Source organism: Borostomias antarcticus, assembly GCF_949987555.1.
Source record: "Borostomias antarcticus genome assembly, chromosome: 8".
NCBI classification, from domain to species: Eukaryota; Metazoa; Chordata; class Actinopteri; order Stomiiformes; family Stomiidae; genus Borostomias; species Borostomias antarcticus.
Window position 1 is genome coordinate 20,202,216 of NC_140241.1, and position 16,045 is coordinate 20,218,260.

A 16,045-nucleotide genomic window follows, 5' to 3' on the forward strand; every position below is an offset into this window, starting at 1 on the left:
CCGGAGCTGAGCAGGTACTCGGCGGCGTTGCGGGACACAGGTCCGTGGTACCAGCTGTGCTTCTCCAGGCTGTTGACGGGGGTGATGTAGTTGCTAGGCACCCAGCCCTGGCCGTTCTTGGTCTGAGCCTCACACCACTCGCCATTGTGGTTGTAGCCTAGGACACGCAGCTTCTCCCCTACGGGACACACACACACACACATATATATATATATATATACACGCACGCACGCACGCACATACACACACACACATACATAAACACATATATATATACACACACACACACACACACATATACACACACACACACACACATACATGCGCACACACCCACATATATACACACACCCACATATATACACACACGCATACACATATACATACACGCACGCACGCACGCACACACGCACGCACACACACACACACACACACACACGCTATTAGGCTGATATCAGGGTCATGGTTTACAGTGAGGGTCTCTGGTTGCAGACGCTTTCAAATGTACACAGTGAGCGACGCCATATTGTTTAGCCTACATAAACACACACTTGATATCAAGAAACGAGGCCTCTATTCTACAGCTGGCACCTGTCAAAATCAATCTAAACACTCCGCTTGAGATGGGGTTGTTCTCAAATACACACTATTGCTGGAACATTGTCCCGTCAGTGTTTGAGTCACACACGTAGGAATCCGCTGTGTCTAATGCAACGTTTACTGGGATGGTGGTTTGATGCCGGGGTTTTTTCCCCATTGGTCATGGGGTTAGCAGGCTGACATCACGGTCTGTTTCTCGTTGGGACCAAGGTTTACACTGTGGTTCACCGTTTAACTACCTGTAGCCACATTAAAGTATGAATAGAAAACGTCTTTATTTGTCATGCAGTGAGACACACACAGCGTGTTGTGTGTGGAGGTGGCGATGCCGAAACGCACGCACGCACGCACGCACTCGAATGACAGGAGTGTCCACCGATGAAACTCTTCTCCTGCTCTTAACCCATCCTGTCGTCCTTCCCCCAAGGGCAGCCAGTAGGCAGCGTGCAGGGGACGCGCCCGGGGGCCAATCAAGCGCTCCTGTCTGTCTTCGTCAGGGACGGACAGCGTTAGTGACCTGTTCTTCTGCATGTTTTTCATATTGGGTTCTTTATGGGGGGAACCCTTGAGAACATGGGGAGAACATGCAAACTCCACACAGAAAGGACTACGAGACACCGTTTTGCGCCACCGTGACGCACGCGAGAGATTTGGGGGTTCAGTTTCAAGGACACTTGGGCAGACTGCCGGGGGCTGGGATGGAACCGGGGACCCTACAATCCCCTGCCGGCCACTCTACCTCCGCCCCGGCACCACCGGATAGAACTACAACTCACAAAATACATTATTTCGTTTATTATTATTATTAGTGTGCATTTAATTGAATTCAAAATGTAAGTATATATACATTAATTGTTAGTTTAGCCGAAGTAAAGCCAACCGTATTGCAAACTTCATATATGAAGTTGACCTGAAATGCAAGTGTAATTCTAGGATGTAGGTCGGCCCATAAACGTTGAATCATTCAAAAACAAGCACTACTCAGCGTTTATTCCCTGGTCTATCGCAGCGTGACTGTCCTGTCCTTCCGGTCTTTGTGTGTGTGTGTGTGTGTGTGTGTGTGTGTGTCTGTCTGTCTGTCTGTCTGTCTGTCTGTCTGTCTGTCTGTCTGTCTGTCTGTGTGTGTGTGTGTCTGTCTGTCTGTCTGTCTGTCTGTCTGTCTGTCTGTCTGTCTGTCTGTCTGTCTGTCTGTCTGTCTGTCTGTCTCTGTGTGTGTGTGTGTGTGTGTGTGTGTGTGTGTCTGTCTGTGTGTCTGTCTGTCTGTGTGTCTGTCTGTCTGTCTGTCTGTGTCTGTCTGTCTGTCTGTCTGTGTCTGTCTGTCTGTCTGTCTGTCTGTCTGTCTGTCTGTCTGTGTCTGTCTGTCTGTCTGTCTGTCTGTCTGTCTGTCTGTCTGTGTCTGTCTGTCTGTGTGTCTGTCTGTGTGTCTGTCTGTGTGTCTGCCTGTGTGTCTGTGTGTCTGTCTGTGTGTCTGTCTGTGTGTCTGTCTGTGTGTCTGTCTGTGTGTCTGTCTGTGTGTGTGTCTGTGTGTGTCTGTGTGTGTGTCTGTCTGTCTGTCTGTCTGTCTGTCTGAGCTCTCCGGCTGCTGTTGTGTTCCAGGCGCTCCGGTGGAAAGAACTCGCGTGTGTGGAGCTGACAGACAGGAAGTGAGATACTGGGGGGGGGGGGGGGGGGGGCATTTCCAGTCAGACGCGTCACAAATTAAACCTCCCCCACAGACCCCCTGAGACAACGCTGTGCCTATCTCCGCACACTCTGAGGGAGATAAATGTGCACACACATAAAGTCACGCTCTCTCTCTCTCTCTCTCTCTCTCTCACACACACACACACACACACACACACACACACACACACACACGCACGCACGCACGCGCAGTTCTGCTGATAAGGGTCACATCGCACAACTGGCCCGCCCGCCCCATGACCAATGAGAGGGGAAGGGGTCCCTGACCAAAATAAGCCCAGAGGGAGTATTGTCACACAGCCTGTCGATGTTGCAACGCACGGATGGGACACCGTTACTGGTGCCTCTTCTTATACAGTAGCAGCGTCATGTCCCGGGGGTGGACATCAAGCTGCCTCACACTACAGAAAACGGAGATAGGTCCTGCCCTATGGGCCCCTAGGCCCTAGAAACATTGGTTCTCAAAAGGCTTACTTACTTCTTATAGCACAAGCACTGAGATCCGTTTGCATCGGATCTCAAGGACATTCAAGGATGTTTCGAAAGTCCCAACAGCTGTTAGAACCGAATTCATCTACAAGACTGACCACCAAAGCTGACAAATGCCACATCTCTCTCACACACACTCACACACACACTCACGCATTTTTACCTTTAGTTATGCTGAGTGTGTTGTCGCCGCTGGCCACAAAGTCGTAGAGCGCCACAAACAGGTTGGGGTCATTCTCGCTGGGTCCGGCCAACAGGTTCTCTTTTGAGTTCCAGCGCGCCGCCTCGGTCAGGCCCTGGGGCTCGAAGTCTGGTTTCTGTAGAGCTTCTGCAACACAACAACATCAACAACATCATCAACAACACGGACAGAGGTCAGATGGGAACGTGTCTTGGAGGGCGAGGCGGTAAAAGAGAACGGCACATTCCAAAATTACAACACTGGAATTCATCAAGACAGGAGGTCCACAGAAGAGGGAACGCGGAATCCCCAGGGGATTGTGAACGCCATTGTGTTCGCAGAACTGCATTGTGGTCGGGGATGTGTTTTGTAACTGACGCCTGAAGTGAAAAAATGTTTCTAAGTCGCTTCGCCACTAGCAGGCTGGCCAGAACATGCTACAGTCCAATCAGAACCTGGACAGACCTCTGTGAAGTCACATCATAAAGAAAGAAAGACTCTATTGATAAAGCTTTTTGCTGTTTTTCCAGATGACGCAGCAGCTGTGATTTGACTATGGTATTAAAGGTAATAAAATGACCCAGGCGCCTTCAATAAAGGTCACACAACAATAACAGCCTGTCTTCCTGGTGCCTTGTATTCTCATTTCCTGGGGCATAAAGCGTTCTGTTTTCAATCACAGATTCACTTCACAATTACGAGAAATGAAGATGAAAGCTAAGCTACACGTCCTTTACAGTTAGATGGGAAATGCTAGCTGTGATTAGCTTGGAATAACAGGTTTCAGCAACTTCAAGGGAGATCGCGACGCTGCAACTGCAGACTACACTCATTATTCTCAATCACAGGGAGCAGCGGAACACGGGGATAATCTGAGTTTACCAGAGAGCAGGATTAGAGGAGAGGAGATTAAAAGCAGAAAGGGGAAGAGAGAGAAAGAGACTTTGATGCTCTCGGCTTTTTCCTCTGTCGTCCTCACTGGAAAACTCAGAGAAACCAAGGAGACGGATGGTGGAGAGACAGGCAGACACAGACAGACAGACAGAGACAGACAGACAGAAGCAGGGATTGGTTACCACAGGCTAGTGAAGACCAGGGGAGGCCCACACAGGGTCTTCATTATGTGGACTCTGCTCAGCTGTCGTCACACACCGTTTTGGCACCTTGTGCCTCTCACCACCCACACACACACACACACGCACGCGCGCGCACACACACACACACGCCTCAGCTCAGACAACAGGCCAGGGAGAGGCAGTGGGCCCCTGCCTGGGCGAGGCCGTCGGTCATCTGCTGAGGCCAGAGCGGTCACAGTTATGGTAAATGGACTGCACTTATATAGCGCTTTTCCACCTTAGCGGCACTCAAAGCGCTTTACAATGGCCTCTCATTCACCCATTCACACACCAATGGCAGTAGCTGCTATGCAAGGTTCTAACCTGCTCATTGGGAGCAATTTGGGGTTAGGTGTCTTGCTCAAGAACACTTCGACATGTGGACAGTCAGAGCTGGGATTCGAACCGCTGACCCTTCGATCATTGAACGACCCGCTCTACCAACTGAGCTACAGCCGCCCCTCAGTTGGAGAGCTACAGGGTGGCGGTCCGCTGAGGTGATGTAAAGAACGCTTTAGTGAGCAGAATCAGATTGATCGTTATCGTCGATCACCCATGCAAATTTACCAAAACCAACTTTATTTTCGTCCCGGAATCAGGTTCCACAGTGTGTGTGTGGAGGTGAAATGTGTGGGTGGGTGCTCTAGTAACAGAGCATGATGAAAGCCAAGCTAGACCTCGGTCTGGCCTTCATCCATCTCCAGTCACACAAAGCTGGCCAGGGTCTCTCAGAGTACTGAGGGGGCAGCTGGGCACTGAGGACCTGATTATGGACGTACTCAGGGGTGAACATTAACTTTTTGGCTCACGGTGAGTCACCTGCCAAGGGGACTGTAGATGAAAAAATCTACCGGCCAAGTATATATATTTTTCAGATAGCCTTCCCAAATCTAGTTGCCAATTGGAAATTTTACATACATTTGGCTGGTGACAGGTGTTAATTTGGACGTACTTCATGAGGATTCCTCGGTAGTCTCCGATAAGAACGGTGAGAGAGTCAACTACTAACACGTCATCCAGTTACCAGACCCTCCTAAACACACACACCTATTTATTCACGTTAGACGTGTAAGCGACGCTTATCGAGGTGCAGGAGGCTGTTGATGATTTTCCGAATGTTAGTGGCTGACCGGGAAGCGATGCCAGGCGATGAGTCAAGCCGCCCACTTAAGAGATAGTGGAGGTTAGTCAAACGGACGCAAGCAGGGGGTTCTGGGATATCAGGGGGATACGGAGAGAGAGATCAACAGCAGCGTTGGAGGGAGGGAGGGAGGGAGGGAGGATTGGTCATGGAAGCATGTGTAGGCAGTTCCACTCCACACATGTCCACTAACGCTGACCACAAATACCACAGCTCTTACTGGCTGACTGATGGTGATGGCATGGTTAGAATGCATGACGGTGATGATGATGATTATTATTATTATTTGATGATGATGGTGATGGCATGACAACTGAGAGATGCAGAGAGAAGAAGGAGACAGAGGGAGAAAATATTCCAAAACCAGGAATATCCACAATAAATATTCACAAACTTCCCATGGGGATTAACGAGAATTTATGAGAATAAAGGGGAATTTACTGGAATAAACTGGAAATTTATGAGAATTAATGGGAATATATTTTGTTTTCCGACTTATTCGCATTAATTCCCGTAAATTCCGTTAGTTCCCATGGGAGGTTTGTGAATATTCCCGTATTTTGCAACCCTAATAGTGGGGATTAAAGAAATAAATGGAGTAAGAAGATGGAGAAAAAAAAAAAAAAGGAGAAAAAGAGGAAAGCAACGAGAGGAAAGACAAAAATGTCCTTCTAGACCGGCGAGGACGAAGAGGGATGATGACAGCCCATCCTGGCACCGTTACTGAGGGGTGAGGAGAGAGAGAGAGAGAGAGAGAGAGAGAGAGAGAGAGAGGGAGAGAAAGAGAGAGAGAAAGAGAGAGAGAGGGGGAGAGGGAGAGAGAGAGAGAGAGCAGGAGAGAGAGAGAGACTCCCTCGTGATGGAATATGTGTGGAGGTCTGGTCTCGCTATGACAGAGCTGCTGTGAGCAATAGGAAGGAACTCCAGCAAACCACAAAAGCACCGACCGAACGTACAAGTTCATCGTCAACGAGGTCCTTCCAAGGGTCATCGCTGTCAAGTGAGCTGCACTTCTCAATATCCAAACGATGGTTCACTCCAATTCCACTACCCAGGATCCAACTGTGAGAGGCGAGGAAAGGTTCTCGCTTGGGCGATCCTGTAGAATCACTTGTCATCACCTGTGACAAGTGAGTGAGTGGCGTGAGAGAGGCGGGAGGGCCAATCAGGCGTCAGATCTGTGGTCTAATCACCGTTAGGAGATCCTATCTTTTGAAGTTCTTCTGGGAGGCCTACTGCTGTAGCGTGTTCATACATAACGCCTGAGTAAGTCCACACAGGTGGTCACACAGGCCTCTGAACCTGACAAGACACACACACACACACACACACACACACGCACACACGCACACACGCACACGAAGGCTGTTTGAATACCAGTTAGGTCTGCCGGGAAAACCTTCCCCAGGCATCTGTTCTCCGTGTGGAAAACTCCCCAGTGAATTGAAGGGTTTGGGGCACCTTTTTTTTTACACAGCTTCAATGAGACGACGGAGCAGGTGGACACCAAGACATCCAGAAGACATTCACCGCCTAGTTTGAAGAGATTCAACTCCAAACAAAACCTTAGTTATTATGCAGTATTTCCAAGCCTATTCCCACACACCAAGCGCAGCTTTAAGGACTCATGCTAACTCTACGATGTTTTGGTTGAGTGCTTGTCTGAGTTCTTAATCAACATCCACTTATCTGGATGCCGTTCAAGCTCTATGTGGTCTACTAAATCACTTGGTTGTGCAATCCTTGGCACACAGCGCATGTTACTGGATCTTCCATTAATCAATTAGGCTCGTTTGCGTCCAAACTCAATGTACCCTCAATTTCTTGGAATTTAATTAATCTGTGATTCAGGCTAACCTACTTAACCCATCTTTATTTCGAACGCGGGGAATTGGGAGTCAGGGAAATAAGGAGTTATGTAGAGAAAAAGCCTTTCAAACTCAAGTGGCCGAGTGTACTTTTCCCCCAAACCTTGTTATGCAGAAAGGCTTGTATCAAGATGTAAAGCTTGCGAACAGACAGGGCCGAAAGAGGAGAGCGAAGATTTGAGATTAGATCCCCACTCCTCATAAACAAAAAAGTCAAAACGAGGCCCAGCCAGGAATCATATTTCCTCGTCTTCTCTCCTCCCTCTCTCTCTTTTTCCCCCCTTCTTTTCTCCGCAGCGAGCCAGTGTGTCTGGCTTCCCTCTCCCTCCTTCCCTCCCTCTCCCCCTCCTCCGCTTTCCACAGCACAGGAACGACTGAGGCCTCACACGGAGAGATAGCTAGAGATCTCCCCTCACTGCTCTCTCCTCTGCCTTCCTGTGCATTTAACCACAGTTTCTTTGTAGTCTTCTTCCAACTCGTTCTTACTTAAACCCCCCCCACCCCCGTCCATTGGCAACCCTTAACTTAACCACTTACCTTCCAAGTAACAGCTGGATGAGGACGAAAGGCCCTTCTTAGATTTACACCCCACCAATTTCAGGCAAATCTCCAACATTTTCATTTGTTTTCTTTCGCTTCCCACTCGAAAAATCCTGGCTGTTCAACCGGCCTTCGACTCCGTTTCAGTGTCCGTTCTACGAGAGCTCAACAGAAGGCGAGGAAAAATAGAAAGAAAAAAAAAAAAAAGTTTTAACAAGTTTCCTCATGAAAAAAAGACAAAAAGAGCTACACAAAAAAAAAAGAGAAAATGTCTGAAGACGGAGAACGTTCTTTCGGTCTTCTCTTCCAACAGCTTTCCTCTCGCCTCTCATCCGCGCAACCGAAAAGCGAAACCCCCTCTCCGCCCGCAAAAACTCTACAAACTTTCTCCTCCAAGCGGCTCCATCTTTTTTTCCCCCTTCCCTGGTTCTGGTTAGGTCCTCTTCGGGAGCACGCGAAGCCTCGAAAGTGCACCCGTCGGGTCCGAAAGCGTGCTGGACATGCGGATGTGTCAGTTGAGTGGGCAGCAGGGCAGTCTGGACGGTGCCATTCCTCTCTGCTGTCCCCTTGTGCGAGTGTGTTTGAGTGAGCGAGTGTGTGTGTGTGTGTCTAAGGCACGGTGACTCGCTCGTGCTAGAGGCTGCCAACAAAGGGCCTCTTTCAGGCCCTGCCTGCTGTACTGAATGACATCAGCTGGCTGGGTCCTCCCACCTCCCCCAACACACACACACACACACACACGCACACACACTCTCCAAAGAGAGAGAGAAGCACCACACGGTCACACACACACCGACAGGAACACAAACAAAACCGTGCCAGCGAACTCAAACGCGACCAAAACAAAGTGTTAAAACTTCCAACGACTGAACTTAGTGAACAGAGAAAAGTCTGGGCTCTCAATCTTCCTCCTTTGTCTTTCTGTTTGAGAGTCACAAGACACTTTTTGGAAAGCTCCTCCTACAGCACTTTCAAACCCCTACCCCCACTTTTTTTCCTCCTCTCTCTCTTTCTCTCTCTCTTTCTCTCTCTCTCTCTCTCTTTCTTTCTCTCCCGGGCTCTGCTCTGAAATGTTTACAGGTTATAGAATGGTAGCTGGAAGCAGAGCTTTTTAAAGGCACATAGTCTTGAAGCACAGAGCCATTCACCGGCCAGACAACATGGAGGGAAGTGTACTCTTCCTCGTCCTCCCCTTTAACTTTAACGCGGCTCAAATCAGATCACAGGTTCAACCGCCCCCGAGGCCGATTCGACCGCAGCTGAACCGAGATAATGGCGAAATCTAATTAGTCTAAATTGATAGAATAGAGAGAGCAGACGAAGAGAAATACGTAGAGGCCATGTGCTCCTCCAGAACCGTTGTGTAGAACAAAGAATCCTTGGCTGAAGTTTGGGCTCTCTTGCGACATGCCTGCCTCTCTCTCTCTCTCTTTCCCTCTCCTTCCCTACCTCTCCCCCCCCTCTCTCTCTCTCTCTCTCTCTCTCTCTCTCTCTCCATGCTGTCTTATCTCAGCTGTCTCTTGAGCATGGTCATATTGAACCGGGGAACTGTTGATGTTTCGTGATTCAAGAGCATCTTATCCTTGGAGAATGTCATCAACAAGGGTTACCGCTTCTAACGCTGCTTAAGGGCATCGACAAGAGAGCAGATCTGTAGCTAGTGTGAAGTAGCCCATCAAGTCCATTTACCGCACGGGATCTTTGATGATAATCGTCTCCCATGTGGGCGCTGGCACGCCAGACTGTTCCCCCTGTAACGGCATAGATGGAGCTTCAAACGCTGATCACCACCCCACCCGGGTCTGAGGTTCCCAAGAGCTTCAGGCGGCATGGAAAACAGCACTCTCCTTCCCTCCGTGATGTGCGTCGCTATGCCCCGATGCTCTGCTAAATTACAGTGTGTGTGTGTGTGTGTGATAACTCGGCAGAGAGATCAGTGAGGCACGTTTCAGTGACCGACTCCAGACTGGCTGGACCCGAAGTCTCGGTCCCTCCACAGCCCGAAAGCCCTCTGGCTGGCTGACTAGCCGGCTGTCTGATCCTCCAACTGGAATTTCCAATCACAAGAAAAAGGGTAGGAAAAAAAGTGAGTGAGTCTGTGTGAGTGTGGGCCGCGAGCCTGCCTCGACACCGCTGCCCTTTGCCCACCGAGGACGCTGAGAGGCGGTGTCTGCGTGGGCGTCAAGAGGCCACCAAGGTAGCCACGCGGGGACAACAGGACAGCCCCCAACAGGCACTTCCCCTCCCAAAGTTTGTTCACGACAGCTGCCAAGGCCTCATTTAGAACAGAGAAGCTATGACAGGAAAAACTCCACGTTTGATCAACGCAACATTCAACAAGTAGCCTAGCCTGGAGAAAAAAAAGAGTATATGGATATTTCTTGACGTATCATAACCTTTATTTAATCCAATAAAACTAACAACATGAGGCAACACATCCTTATAATTCACGTCACCTCAGAGCACTGTGGGCCTATCGGGTGACTTGCAGTGGGTGTAGGGACGACGATTTCTAGGCATCTATGTGGCATTCTAGCACCTGGCACAGCCTCCGCCATGACCTCAGTACCGCGAGCATCCAGTCACATGCCAACAGGCCCTACATCATCGCGGGCGTGTGTGTGTGGATGAGAGGAACACACACGCACACAACAATCAAAAGAGAAACACACGTTTCCTCCATCTCCCAGTAAGTCCTATAAACTCACCACCACCGCAGTCGCGCTGCGAAGAAGAGATGAGGAATGATGGAGAGAAGAGGAGAGGAGGAGAGAGGAGAGGCTGTAAAAAAGAAAAGAAAAAAGAAAAAAGAAAAGATTTGGGGGAGAAAGAAAGGTTTCAGATGGAGAAACATGAAGCACATTGTTTGGCCATGAGCTCATAGGAGAATCACTCGCTTGCGTTTTCTATAACCCGGCCTCTCTGGGTATGTTAACAGTTAGCTGCCTGACGTAGACACTCAGCATGGGTTTTTAAACGGTTAACTGACTACACACTCACTCAGCCTGGGTTTTTAACAGTTAACTGGCAGCTTTTAACGGTTAACTGACGTACACACTCTCTCAACCTGGGTTTTTAACGGTTAACTGACGTACAAACTCACTCAACCTGGGTTTTTAACGGTTAACTGAGGTACACACTCACTCAGCCTGGGTTTTTAACGGTTAACTGACGGGTTTTTAACGGTTAACTGAGGTACACACTCACTCAACCTGGGTTTTTAACTGTTAACTGAGGTACACACTCACTCAGCCTGGGTTTCTAACGGTTAACTGACGTACACACTCACTCAGCCTGGGTTTTTAACGGTTAACTGACGGGTTTTTTACAGTTAACTGAGGTACACACTCACTCAGCCTGGGTTTTTAACGGTTAACTGACATACACACTCACTCAGCCTGGGTTTTTAACGGTTAACTGGCGGGTTTTTAACGGTTAACTGACGTACACACTCACTCAACCTGGGTTTTTAACTGTTAACTGAGGTACACACTCACTCAGCCTGGGTTTCTAACGGTTAACTGACGGGTTTTTAATGGTTAACTGACGTACACACTCACTCAACCTGGGTTTTTAACTGTTAACTGAGGTACACACTCACTCAGCCTGGGTTTCTAACGGTTAACTGACATACACACTCACTCAGCCTGGGTTTTTAACGGTTAACTGACGGGTTTTTAACAGTTAACTGACGTACACACTCACTCAGCCTGGGTTTTTAACGGTTAACTGACGTACACACTCACTCAACCTGGGTTTTTAACTGTTAACTGAGGTACACACTCACTCAGCCTGGGTTTCTAACGGTTAACTGACATACACACTCACTCAGCCTGGGTTTTTAACAGTTAACTGACAGGTTTCTAACGGTTAACTGACGTACACACTCACTCAACCTGGGTTTTTAACTGTTAACTGACGGGTTTTTAATGGTTAACTGACGTACACACTCACTCAACCTGGGTTTTTAACTGTTAACTGAGGTACACACTCACTCAGCCTGGGTTTCTAACGGTTAACTGACATACACACTCACTCAGCCTGGGTTTTTAACGGTTAACTGACGGGTTTTTAACAGTTAACTGAGGTACACACTCACTCAGCCTGGGTTTCTAACGGTTAACTGACATACACACTCACTCAGCCTGGGTTTTTAACAGTTAACTGACAGGTTTTTAACGGTTAACTGACGTACACACTCACTCAGCCTGGGTTTTTAACGGTTAACTGACGGGTTTTTAACAGTTAACTGAGGTACACACTCACTCAGCCTGGGTTTCTAACGGTTAACTGACGTACACACTCACTCAGCCTGGGTTTTTAGCGGTTAACTGGCGGGTTTTTAACGGTTAACTGACGTACACACTCACTCAACCTGGGTTTTTAACTGTTAACTGAGGTACACACTCACTCAGCCTGGGTTTCTAACGGTTAACTGACATACACACTCACTCAGCCTGGGTTAACAGTTAACTGACAGGTTTTTAACGGTTAACTGACGTATACACTCACTCAACCTGGGTTTTTAACTGTTAACTGACGGGTTTTTAATGGTTAACTGACGTGCACACTCACTCAACCTGGGTTTTTAACTGTTAACTGAGGTACACACTCACTCAACCTGGGTTTTTAATGGTTAACTGACAGGTTTTTAACTGTTAACTGAGGTACACACTCACTCAACCTGGGTTTTTAACGGTTAACTGACAGGTTTTTAACGGTTAACTGACATACACACTCACTCAGCCTGGGTTTTTAACTGTTAACTGAGGTACACACTCACTCAGCCTGGGTTTCTAACGGTTAACTGACATACACACTCACTCAGCCTGGGTTTTTAACTGTTAACTGAGGTACACACTCACTCAGCCTGGGTTTCTAACGGTTAACTGACGTACACACTCACTCAGCCTGGATTTTTAGGCCTTTTCCGTATGGGGGTGGTGCGGGGGGGGTTCACCAGTGAGCAATGCCATAACGTGACAGCAAACACCCCTTTCCACCACAAGAAACGCGCCAGGCGACACGGAACAGGAGAGGGAAAACGCTCCAAGGATACAATATCAAAAAGTAGCAGCCTGTCATTCAAACCTCCTGTAATTTCACGCTGAGGGCCGCTCAACTGAGGCGCGCTGGGGAGGAATGCGTTCAGGGAACTCGCTCCGTTTGCCCGAAAACAATCGATATTGACAGCTGCTATGGCTGTGGTCACGGTGGCGAGGACGAAAGTGGGCCATGCTCTTATATGGAGCGAGCAAACGGTGTTTGAGCCCAGCTACGCAAGGTGAACGGAGACAGGGGTTGGCCAGCCACGAGGCCGAGACTCGGGACCGAGAGTAGAGGCCCGTCTAATCTCCCGAGTCACTTGAGCGCCCCTCTCAAAAGACACTGGCCGAACTCGATCCTCCACGTCTGGGGGCACACGCACACGATGGGCTGTACGCGTGCACGTGTGTGTGTTTACCAGGAGAACTGACACCGTCTAGCAATGTGAGAAATGTCAACCGGCTAAAGCGTGGCACCGTTTCTGCCCATCTAAGTTAAGGAACGTGAGGTTTGGTATCACCCTGCATTCTAATTACAGACCGAGGATGAGGAGAGAGAGAGAGAGGATGAGGAGAGAGAGAGGGAGAGAGGAGGGGAGAGAGAGAGAGGATGAGGAGAGAGAGAGAGAGAGGATGAGGAGAGAGAGAGGGAGAGAGGAGGGGAGAGAGAGAGAGAGGATGAGGAGAGAGAGAAAGAGGGAGAGGAGAGAGAGAAAGAGAGGGAGAGAGAGAGAAAGAGAAGGAGAGAGAGAGGAGAGAGAGGATGAGGAGAGAGGAGAGAGAGGGAGAGGATGAGGAGAGAGAGAGAGAGGGAGGATGAGGAGAGAGAGAGACGGAGAGAGGAGGGGAGAGAGAGAGAGAGAGAGGAAGAGGGAGAGAGAGAAAGAGAGGGAGAGAGAGGATGAGGAGAGAGAGAGGAGAGAGAGGGAGAGGTTGAGGAGAAAGAGAGAGAGGAGAGAGAGGGAGAGGATGAGGAGAGAGAGGAGAGAAAGGAGAGAGAGAGAGAGAGAGAGAGAGAGAGAGAGAGAGAGGGAGGGAAACAGGAACCCAACTGTAGTTCATATCAGGGTTTTTAGATCATACTAGGCTCCTAACTCCATGGCTGAGGCATAGCAGCCTAACACCATCAGTAGCAGCTTACTCCCCTGACATCTGTCAGTGTGTGTGTGTGTGTGTATGTGTGTGCTTTCTCAGGGCCCCCTGGAGAATGCAGCCAACGTGTCGGGGGCTGACGAGGGGTTTTGGGTTCCACATGCTGAGGAGAGAGAGACGGACACCAACGATGGGGTGTAGGGTTTTGGGGTAGGATGGGTGAAGGTTTTGGGGAAGGGTGGTGAAGGTTTTGGGGTAGGATGGTTAAGGTTTTGGGGGAGGATGGGTGAAGGTTTTGGGGTAGGATGGTAAAGGTTTTGGGGAAGGGTGGTGAAGGTTTTGGGGGAGGATGGTGAAGGTTTTGGGGGAGGATGGTGAAGGTTTGGGGGGAGGATGGTGAAGGTTTTGGGGTAGGATGGTAAAGGTTTTGGGGAAGGGTGGTGAAGGTTTTGGGGGAGGATGGTGAAGGTTTTGGGGGAGGATGGTGAAGGTTTGGGGGGAGGATGGTGAAGGTTTTGGGGTAGGATGGTAAAGGTTTTGGGGAAGGGTGGTGAAGGTTTTGGGGGAGGATGGTGAAGGTTTTGGGGGAGGATGGTGAAGGTTTTGGGGTAGGATGGGTGTAGGGTTTTGGGGGAGGATGGTGAAGGTTTGGGGGGAGGATGGTGAAGGTTTTGGGGGAGGATGGGTGTAGGGTTTTGGGGGAGGATGGTGAAGGTTTGGGGGGAGGATGGTGAAGGTTTTGGGGTAGGATGGTAAAGGTTTTGGGGAAGGGTGGTGAAGGTTTTGGGGTAGGATGGTAAAGGTTTTGGGGAAGGGTGGTGAAGGTTTTGGGGGAGGATGGTGAAGGTTTTGGGGGAGGATGGTGAAGGTTTGGGGGGAGGATGGTGAAGGTTTTGGGGTAGGATGGTAAAGGTTTTGGGGAAGGGTGGTGAAGGTTTTGGGGGAGGATGGTGAAGGTTTTGGGGTAGGATGGGTGTAGGGTTTTGGGGGAGGATGGTGAAGGTTTTGGGGGAGGATGGTGAAGGTTTTGGGGTAGGATGGGTGTAGGGTTTTGGGGGAGGATGGTGAAGGTTTGGGGGGAGGATGGTGAAGGTTTTGGGGGAGGATGGTGAAGGTTTTGGGGGATGATGGTGAAGGTTTTGGGAGAGGATAGGTGTAGGGTTTTGGGGGGGGATGGGTGTAGGTTTTTGGGTAGGATGGGGTATAAGGTTTTGGGTAGGGCAGAACTTAAAAGGACAGGTTCGGAATTCATCATTATAATCGCTGTTATAAGGTTATTTACGGTCATATACAACGGCCGATATCAAAGTTTCATCAAATGGCGCACTCTCGAGATATAGCCCGTCACCACTAACACACTCAACGGATCCATATGTGCATCAGACAAAATCCCCCAAAACACCATAAACTCTCATTTTCAAAGACAGGAAACTCACCGAGTGGTCACTGGTGTCCGTTGATGATCTGGCAAAAACAAAAATCACCACAAAGTATGCGTCGGATCGAGTTTATGGTGTCTTTGAGGGATTTTGTCTATGCACCTATGGATCCATTGATTGTGTTACATATCTCTATATCTCGAGAGTGCACCGTTTGACGAAACTTTGATATCTGCCGTTGTACATGATCGTAAATATATATGTAAACCTTATAACATGGCTTATAATGCTAAATCCCGAACCTGTCCTTTAACCTGACTGTGGCTGTAAGTTGGGTATCGGTGCGTTTCATTAACACAACACATTCACTGCAACTACCATTACTTCACTATGCATTTGACAGCGCTAATGACTGACTGTTGGTGGTGTGTGTGTGTGTGTGTGTGTGTGTGTGTGTGTATGCATGCATTGTGTGTGTGTGTGTCCTCTTCCCATCAGTCTCTGATCTGGGCTTCAGTCATGCCTGTGTCTGATCTCGGGGACCTGTTGCCAAAACAGCCCCCTCTGTCAGCATGGCCGCCATCTTTGATAGTAACAGTATCTTAAACAGTTCGTCTTCATATCCATTTTGTGTCATGTCGGGAGATTTCCCACGACTGTGAAAAGTGAGCTCAGTCAGACAGCAAAGAATATTAAAAATCTTGTGCGCATCACCCCCCCAATGACCGATTCTGAGCCAGGAAAACCCTGCTGAGGCCAGCCTATTGGCTGAGGGACCGCAGGCCTTTATGATGCGATGGCGAGAGATAGCCCTGATTGGCTGAGGGACCGCAGGCCTTTATGATGCGATGGTGAGAGATAGCCCTGATTGGCTGAGGGACCGCAGGCCTTTATGATGCGATGGCGAGAGAT

General features: G+C 49.1%; 1 protein-coding gene across 1 annotated transcript in view; it reads right to left on the reverse strand.

The window, feature by feature from the left end:
• abl1 (c-abl oncogene 1, non-receptor tyrosine kinase) overlaps positions 1–16,045 on the reverse strand; it is a 45,162-nt gene that overhangs the window by 16,460 nt on the left and 12,657 nt on the right. The window contains 2 exon segments of the mRNA XM_084442236.1: positions 1–178; positions 2,936–3,100. The exon segment at positions 1–178 is cut by the window's left edge and continues 118 nt beyond it. Coding sequence (XP_084298362.1) covers positions 1–178; positions 2,936–3,100 — 343 coding nt within the window.